The sequence below is a fragment of the Talpa europaea genome (assembly GCF_964194135.1).
Source record: "Talpa europaea genome assembly, chromosome: 11".
Lineage (NCBI taxonomy): Eukaryota > Metazoa > Chordata > Mammalia > Eulipotyphla > Talpidae > Talpa > Talpa europaea.
In genome coordinates this window covers 99114757-99124438 of record NC_140078.1, presented here as the reverse complement: position 1 = coordinate 99124438, position 9682 = coordinate 99114757, and the positions used below count along the sequence as shown (strand labels likewise).

The following is a 9682-nucleotide window of genomic DNA, read 5'->3' as shown; positions in this document are numbered from 1 at the left end:
AAACTTCCTTGTTGGGAGGACACCCCAATTGGGTGTTTTCCAGTGGCTCTTTGCTTTGAGCTGTGTTTCTGAGCTGCCGGTGGAAAGCACTTCAGTGGTTCCTCAGCCTGGGACCCAGCCTTCCTCCCTGTCAGCTTTCTCCTCTACATAGTTGCTCAGGGAAAGAAAGGAATCAAAGAGGCAATAAAGCATTTAAATTGGTTTCTAGTTTTAACAGGATTCTTTCATCTGCAGGTGCCAGATGTGTACTTGTGTTTACAACTCAGTGGGAAGATAAAGATTACTCAAAGAATCCTGGGCTTCTAGAATTGGAAGAGACTTCGGGGATTCTGATCATTGGCTTAGTCAGGCCCTAAGTGACTAAAAAAGGTTGGGGAGACACCTTCACTGATTGCTCTGGGAGGAAAGACTTCCACCTGCAGACAGGGAATGGCTGGCTGGTCTCAGAGGGAGATCAGCAAAATAGACCTAACTGCACCAGAATTTTATAGTTTGTAGAATCTCCAAATCCTGTTCTCCTTTCAATTCCAGAGACAAGGCAGGACATAAGATAAACTAAGAGTGTTACACCTCTCTGCATCTGGTATCCAGACCCACAGGAAAGGACAAGGGGAAAATTTTCATTTTAACACATTAAAAACCCACATTAAAAACCCACTTATGATAAAATGTCTAAGACAATTCTTGGCAAGGACTCAGTGGAACATGCAGGATATATGTTTAAAAAGATGTAATTTACAGTTGTGCCAACTTCATATTCTGACTATATTCAATTGATTAGGAATCACCCATGCCTGATCCTAAGAAAGTCATCTGTTCTTCCTTAAGATTAATATCCTTATTAAAACCTACTAAAAATAATTTAAGTTAATGGAACATTCGATGAATATTTTTTAATGGTTCTCTTGGTCCTCTACTGTATCAGTGAAGGAATCTGTGATTGCACACATCTCTGGGAACATTCTGATCTAGCACCCATGATTGGGACAATTACTGTGTGTTATAATCAGGCTTAGTAGAGAGGCAGAAGACAGGATTCTTTACTGTATGGGGCTTGCCACCTAAAAAGAAAGTTGGATAGACACTATAATTTAAAAAGATACTCAGATACAGCTTCTCAGAATCCCTCTTACAAATATTTGAGTGTATAGTACATGCCAGGTGTTGTTTTAAGCTCAGGGAATATAGTGATAAGACAAGGAAGGTCTTTGCCTTTGAGAGCCGTACCTTAGAACTATGCAGCCCAGCTTCCCTGACTTTGCTCACCTGACTTTTCCCCAGTCATAGTTGTTTTCTCCACACATGGATGCTTTCCCCATTCTCTGCTGGTAAACTCCTACCCCTGCCTCAAGACCCATATCAGATGTCCCCTTCTCTAGAGGTCATCCCTAAACCTCACAGGCAGAATGATTCCCTCACTCCTGGGTGCCTTTCAGCAACCCTGCCCAACTGTATTATGGCACTCCTCACATCTTCCTGTGTGAAGTGTCCTCTATCTCTCCTCCCCACTCCCTCCTGTAGTCCACATGGACCATGAACTTCCCACAGACAAGGACCACACTCATTTGTGTCAGTCTTTGCAGCACTCACCACCGCCTGGCTCACAGGGCAGGTGGGGAGACCACTGTTATTAGAGTTGGCAGAGACCTCCTGGATGTCACGTGGCTCTGGTTCAGGGCGGATTGTGCATCTCCAGGCCACAACTTGAGTGTCAGCAGCTGGGATGTAGGAAGTAGGGGAATCTGTGATTGCACACGTCTCTGCCAATATCCATGACAAGCCACTCATGGATTCCATTCTGTCCAATAAGCACTTACTAAGAGGTGGTTCAAATAAGAAAAAGAATCCAGCCACTGCTACTAGAACACCTGGCACGTGTGCCAGGCACTTTACATACTGATGTCACTTACCCTGTGTCACAACTTAGAAATGCGTTACTTTTCTCCTTTTTTTTTTTAGGTGGGGAAAAGAGGCCTCAAAAGCTAATTAGGGTAAGGTAACACATCACCCAGGGTGCTCTGACTGCAGAGTATATTTGCTATGTCCTGCTCCAATACAACACAAGGATTAAGGATATCTCTTGAGAGGTGAAAACAAAGGTTGACACAAGATGTAGGGAGTGCACATGGGAGGTGATGAACAGAGATCTGGCCATTGAATGAACTGGAAATAAAAAAACAAATGCAAAGAAAGTTCTTGAAGAGACAGCCTTCTTGGTCCTAGAGAGGCTGCACCAATGTCTGTCAGAAAGGTGAACACAGAAGGGGTGGGGAGCCTCAGATGTCCCACTTGGGGGTCCTGCAGGAGGTTCTCCAGTCTTACACACTGTTTTTCCTTCTGATGTGAGGAGGAGGAGAGAAGTCATGCTCTTAAGTGACTCATCCCTCAAGCGCAGGAGCCGAAAATGCCCTCTCCCGCCCTCCTGCTGCTAAAGCAGGGTGGAGAGGATCTGTGCCCCCCACCCCCAACTCCTGAAAACACAGAACGTGACCCTTTATTTCAAGTCCCCATCGCCCTGGGGTTGGGGGGATGCCTTTTCTCCCCCAGCACTGAGGAAGAGGTAGTTTTTTTCCCACCATAAAGCATGTGCATGTGTTAGTGGGGGGTGGATTATTCCTTCCTCACCTGGGGGTTGGGGAGATGGCACCTTTCTGCCAGCTTGGGGAGAGAAGGTGGTTCTTTTCCATGTCACTACAGGTCGTGTGCCTGTGTGTGTGTGTGTGTTAGTGTGGGGGGGTGGATTATTTCTTCTTCACCTGGGGGTTGGGGAGATGGCACCTTTCTGCCAGCTTGGGGAAAGAAGGTGGTTCTTTTCCATGTCACTACAGGTCGTGTGCCTGTGTGTGTTTGTGTGTGTGTGTTAGTGTGGGGGGGGTGGATTATTTCTTCTTCACCTGGGGGTTGGGGAGATGGCACCTTTCTGCCAGCTTGGGGAAAGAAAGTGGTTCTTTTCCATGTCACTACAGGTCGTGTATGTGTGTGCGTGTGTGTATGTGTTAGTGGGGGGTGGATTATTCCTTCCTCACCTGGGGGTTGGGGAGATGGCACCTTTCTGCCAGCTTGGGGAGAGAAGGTGGTTCTTTTCTCTGTCACCGCAGGTCGTGTGTGTGTGTGTGTGCGCGCGCGTGTGTGTGTGCCTGTGTGTGTGTGTGTGTGCGTGTGTGTGCGCTTGCGAGGGGTGGCGATGGCCCCGTGTCACCCCCGGCCGGGAGGCTGACACTCCCTTCCCTCCAGAGGAAACGGACGCGGCTGCCTCAGCCTCCGTCTGGGGGTCCGGGGGGGGGGGACGCGGCTCTGGTATCCCCGCCAGAGAAGGCGGGCGGGGGCTCTGGGCTCCGTCCCCCGCTACTCCCGGGGAGCAGGACCGGCTCTCGCGCGCTCCCCACCCAGCCCGGCGGAGGCGGCCGGCGCCGGCTCCCGCGCCCCGCCCCCCCCCCCCCCGACCCCGGGGGTCGCGCCCGGGTGCCCGCCGCGGGCGCCCGGCGGGGGGCGGGGCTGGCGCTGCGGCGCGGGGCGGGGCGACGCGAGGCCCCGCCCCGGCCCGCCCCGGCCCCGCCCCCCGGCGCGGAGCCCCCGCCGCCGCCGGCCCGCCCGGCCCAGTCAGCCGCCGAGGTCTGCCGGGCTCGCGCGCCGCGGACCGCGCCGCCGCCTCCGTCCCGCCGCCCGCGCCCCGCGGCCCGATGATGAACTTCCTGCGGCGCCGGCTGTCGGACAGCAGCTTCATCGCCAACCTGCCCAATGGCTACATGACCGACCTGCAGCGGCCCGAGCCCCCGCAGCCGCCCCCCGGCCCCGGCGCGCCCGCCGCGGCGCCCGCGCCCCCGGCCGCCTCGCCCGGGCCCGAGCGCCGCCCGCCGCCCGCCGCCGCGCCCGCCGCGCCGCCCGCGCCCGCGCCCGCGCCCGCGCCGTCGGTGGGCAGCAGCTTCTTCAGCTCGCTGTCCCAGGCCGTGAAGCAGACGGCCGCCTCGGCGGGGCTGGTGGACGCGCCCGCGCCCGCCGCGCGCAGGGCCAAGGTGCTGCTGGTCGTCGACGCGCCGCACACCGACTGGTAGGGCCGGCCGGCCGGGCGAGGGGTGGGGCCCGGGGGCGCTGGGGCGCGGGGGGCCGGAGGCGGCCGTCCGCCTGGAGGGGGCGTCCCGGGGGGGGTTCCTCGGTTGCTCAGACCCCGAGGCCCGCCGAGGGGCGCTGCTCTCTGCAGCAGGGGGGCGGGGGAAATACGGGATTTTTTCGGGGGGGGGCGCAGGATGGGGCCCGGCCAACTCAGACGCGTAAAAGCTGAGGTGAAATGGCCCCGCCGGCCGTGGGACGTGGAAGGCCGGTCAGAAGCTTCGACTCTGTGAGGGACCGAGGGGGTTTGAGGGGACATGGGCGCGGGGAGGGCGGCGGGGGTCCCCCCCCCCCGAAGGCTGCCGTCCCTTTTGACATCTCGGGTGGCCAGGCCCCAGCTGGGGGTGTGGGGGGCAGGTGGCCCCTGCAGGGCCCGCGGGGCCCGCTGAAGTCCTTTTAGGAATAATACAGTTGTTGCGTTTTGTGCTGCCGGAGCGGGTGGTGGATTTTTTAATTTGCTCCTGGGGTCTGTGGGATGGGAGGGCGCGGGGAAAGAGGGTGACCGAGGCAAAACATTGTGGACCTTGAAAAGGAAGCACAGAAACACCCCTGCCTTCATGCAGCAGACGGGGCGTTAAAGAACTGGGATTATTTTCTCTTTTTTAGGCATGTAAGTGGCGTTTTTCCAACTTAGCAGGTGAAGGCTGGAGAGATGTCCTCTCTAGCTGTGAAGCATCAGTGAGGTTCATTTAGCACAAACCAGTGAAGGGAGAGGCTTTCTGTGGAGCAGAAGTGGACCCTCTGGTGGTTGGGTGGGTGATGATGGGGAAGGACAGCTCAAGAGCCTGGAGCAACTGACAGGTGAGGCGTCAGGTGCTTTTCTCCAGGAATTCGTGAAGGGTTTTTTCCCTCCCTCCTTCCTCATAGGGTTGAGGTTGGAGCCTGGACCTCGGGGTTTCCTTCCATGAGGAAGGCATAGAGCAACCACAGAACTGTTTATCTCCATTTCCTCTCTTGGCTGCTTCACCTCTTTTCTCTGTTTATTCACTTCCCACTGGGAGACCCAGAGGGAGGGAGCGCTGGCTTGGGTGTGGTAGGGTGAAATGGACCTGCTGAGATCCCCCATTCCTGCTGGCCCGGAATATAACCATTCTGAATGGTCATTTGGGTGACTTGGGTCCTTGGCTTTTTCTCAGGACGGTGGAGTAGAAAATCTGAAGGGACCTCTCTCTGTTAGGAATCAGCGAGACACAAGTACCAGTGAAGGGGGGAAGTGATTAAGAGTGTGATGGTGTCTCCAGACCCCGCCTCCCCCAATTACTCCTAGTTCCAATCAACAAGTGCTTATCAAGGGGAAGGAGACCTTAACTAATTTGCTCCCAGGCTGAGACTTGGGAGTAAGTCATGAGTTTGCAGTCATTTAGCCAACAAATCGTAGAACCGAAATTTGAACTTAAACCTATTTTCCTCTACTATGTTTTATTGCATCTCATTATTATCATCAACAATATTGATAATAGGCTCCCTCTAGGGGCTAGGCAGTGCAGGGGCCTTTCAGAAAACTCATTCTAATTTGGGAGACAAAATGTGAGACTTAGTTAATAAAAAAGAATCTAGAATTACTAGTTGAGACTACTATTTCAGTAAGTGGAGTGATTGGTAAGAGTCAGTTATTGGAGAGTCATGAAAGACGAGTCTTAAAGAGAGGCCAGCACAAGGAGGGGAGAAATAGAATGATCTTGGTGCTTCATTTTTCTGTGCAAGAGTCTGAGCCTCCTGTGCCTTGTCCTGATCTACCCTGTTGACGGTGTTTGTTTTGAGCCTAGTTACAGTTAGGTCCCTGCAGGTGGAAAGCTGAGTTTGTATGGGTGTGCTGGGCATGATTGTTGGGGGAGGCTGCTGTAGGCTTGTGTTTAGTTCTGAGATTGAGATTTGATGCTGTCCTTGGATAGTATTCTCTGGAAAGACTGCCTGGCATGTAGCAGAGCAGTTGCCTTGCCCTGGAGGCTAGGCTTCTGATGGAAGTAATAGAAGCCACTTTCCTGCAGGCTGACTCCCAACCGTTACTTTTTTTCTGAAGTAATATCATTGATTTATTACAACTCATAAACCCAGTCTGGGTCTAATGTTTGACAGCAGTTCCGTGCTTCTCTGTTTCAGTGCTTAATTGCATTTCTCAGAATTGCAGAGTTTGTCTCAACCCTGTCTAAATTTGCTTAAGACAGCCCAGTTAAATATTGATGAGTGGTTTTATTGAAAAGTCTCTTTGGGTTAAGGAGCAGGTGGCTGCTTATGACAAGGGACTTAAAAAGGTCTTTTTTGTTGTTGTTGTTGTTCCACAGGCTATTTTTGGTAAAATTGTCTCAGAGTTTAAACTACTGAGATAGTATTCAGCGAGCAGTGTCATATATGCCCAATGTTATTATCCTGGTGCTTGAATAGGAAGTCAGAGTGTATCCTCCCCAAAGAATTTAATAATATTGGTCCCATCTGAATTATAGAATGCTCAAACAAAGAGCGTTTTAACAAGCATTTAAATAATTGGGGACTTAGAAGAAGGGCTTAAAATAGGCATCCTCTGAGCAGCTTTCCTACACAGCAGAGTCCTTTGAATTTCTCTTCATGTAATTGTGGGCAGTGACATTTGGGGACCTCACTACTGACCAGTTTGATGGGAACATTGAAGGTGTTTTTCTTCTCGCTTGCTTGCTCATTTGCTGTCTCCCTCTGTCTGTTTTCATTGGTTATCTGAGATCTTTAGATTAATCGCACACTAAAAGACCATTGAAAAATGTATCTGTACCACTAAGAAGATGAAATCAGGCTCATATATACCTTACTAGTAATTATTAAAAGTGTTATTGAAAAATACATACTGCCTGAACATGCATGTCTTCTTTTATGGTTCTTGACCAAGTGTGAAGTGCAGCTAAGGCTGAACCTCGGGCTTAAAAGACAAGTGACATCCATTGTATATATTGTTTTCCTGTGCACTGCACTCTCACAGAAGAGGTAAGTTTTCTTTTAGAGACTCCCTTGCCTTCATTCTAGCAATTCTGATTCCAGTGACCAGATGAGCTTTTCCCTCCTAGCATGTCTCAGTGTCTGACTTGAAAATCAATACAGCACAAGTGCTTTGGCGATTATCCAGACACTGCAGTTACAATAAGTCCATAGCATCTCCTCTCTATAAGGCATAGCTGCTAAGAAATGAGACATGGTATCTGTCTTCCAAGACCTTTTGTCCGGGGTGGGTAGATATGATAAATACATTTTTAAAAGCTTATTAGAAACTACCCCTTGTATTCAGAGTATGGTCCTTGGATCAACAGCGGGAGCTTTTTGAAGCACAGATTATCAGTTCTCACTTCAGACCTACTGAACCGTAATTTGCATTTGAACCGGATCTCTAGGTAATTCATACGCATATTAACTATAAGGTGCGCTGAACTAAGGAGTGCATGATTAGCTCTAAAGGTGTGCAACAACACCAAACACAACTATGATTTATTTACTGAGCAGATGTTGTACTTAAACTTACTGTGCCAGATGTTGTACTTAAACTCTTTACAAATATTGTTTAACCTTTACCACAGCAATGTAGAACCACAGAAGTTTAAAATAATGAGAGATAAATGTGGGCTAGTGTGAGAAAGTTAGGCTTCATGGAAGAAGTGAGATTTGCACCTTGAGAAGAACCTGAAGAATTTGAGTCAAGAGGGATAAGTTTGGCTCGGTCCAGACAGTGACAAGAGTAAGGATGTACAATAGCAGAAAAGAGACAACAGAGAAGCTGGATTGATACATGATTGAGCAGCACCTATTTCTTTTCTGGTCAGTTTTTGGCATTTCATTAAAAATGGAGGAGGGGGGAGTTCAGTATAGTCCAGCAGTGAGTTTAGATCAATGCTTGTGAGTGACTCTATTTGGGTTAGAACTTGGGGGAATACCTCAAGTAAAGTTTGAAGCTTCTGGTTGCTTAATATTTTATCCATATGCCCTGTTTCTTACTGACATGAACATACTGATTCAGTAGAACATCATTGCTCATATCAGCAGTAACCTATACTTTAGAATTCTAGGCTGTTAGAACTGGGAAATGATCTGGGTACTAATGGGAGAAATGTTGGTCTGAAGAGAGGAAGTGACATTTAAGGTTATCAGCCAGTTAAGGGCAGAACCAATCAAGGACTTCAATCTCTGTGTCACTCTTAACCTCCCACTACATCCCAGGATCCCTCGACTTCACTGTTTATTGTTCTCCCTTTTATCTTTCTCCATCTCTAACTCTTAAGGACCACAGGGACTTTTGATCTTTTTAGTATAGTATTTGAACTTGAAGGAACCAGAATAATCATCTAGACCAGAGAAATAAAATGATTTGCTCGAGATCAAATAACGAAGTGAGAATGGGAACTCAGTAAGAGTCAGATCTTTTGACTCTTAATTCAAGTTTCTTTCTACTCTTAAGTCACTCTTTGGGTAGATCCCTCAAATTTAGTCTATTTTCTCCTTAAAAATAATATTTGTGTACTTCTTTTCGATTTATCAGAGAGTCACTCGTTAGTGCTTAAAAAAGAACTGCAGAGGGGGCCTCCCTGGTGGCACAAGGGGTTAAGACGCAACCTATGAAGCTGTCTGCAGTCTCTGCAGCATGAGTTCAATCACCGGCTGGCCAGGGAGCAACCCACATGGTGCAGCAGACCTCTCCTGACTTGCCCGCTGCTCGCCCCAGCAGTGTACTTTGGTCAATCTGCCTGTTCTGTTCCCCACTCTGTCTCTGCTGAATCCTCTCAACCCCATACTGCTGGCCTGTACACCATCTCTTGTATGCATAAATAAATAAATCTTTTTTTAAAAAAAAGAATTGCAGAGTATATCACACTGTACCTACACAGGCAATTCACTGTCTCCTGGTACTGTTATTCCAATAATTGTCATTGTAAATGGTTAAAGGAGGCTCTCAGAAAACTAATCATCAAAATCCAAAACAAAGTTAGTAGGATTGTGTTATAATAGTGACGTCCCTTTGAGGGGTCCCTTTTTACCTTCGTGTTCCTGTCTACCTAAGATTGTTTGCTGTCTTTCTGTACTAGGTTCAGCACTATAATGACATTAGCCATTTTGGAACAAAAAATAATGAAGGCTTATGTATAGCAAGTTTTCCAGAAATGCTTACCATCTCCTCAAATTTCCAAAACACTTTTAACTGGGATATGTGCAGTTGAACATCTAATGGAAGCTAATTTCTGGAGCTGCAAGGATGAGTTAGGCACTGGCCTTGCCTGCTGAGGGCTTCCACTCTAATGGGGTGAAGATAGGCATTTAGACAGAATTTTAACATAGCGTGATTATCAGCCTGTGAGTGTGTGGGAACCCAGAGGCAGACAATCCCAAGGAATGGAGATCTTGTGTGTGGAAACATTTCTTCCACGTGGTCTCTTTGAATTTTGATTCTCCAAAATCTGTCAAATGAGACAACTGAAATCTTTTTCTCTAAGATCCTTGACAGCATCCCATTATTTCTGTTATGGTTTTTGTGCCATTTTCTTTCAAAAGTTTTAGCTCTATTTTTTTTTTTTTCTGTGTGATAATACTTGTAAATCTTTGGGGAAGAGGCCTAGGTCAATAGATG

At 48.9% G+C, this 9682-nt stretch overlaps 1 protein-coding gene across 1 annotated transcript in view; it reads left to right on the top strand.

The window, feature by feature from the left end:
* Positions 1-3680: 3680 nt before the first annotated feature.
* The window catches only part of SYN2 (synapsin II), a gene marked incomplete at both ends in the record, with an annotated part of 114786 nt that continues 108784 nt past the window's right edge, over positions 3681-9682 (top strand). The window contains one exon of the mRNA XM_084247628.1: positions 3681-4048. Coding sequence (XP_084103754.1) covers positions 3681-4048 — 368 coding nt within the window. The remainder of the gene's footprint in view (positions 4049-9682) is intronic.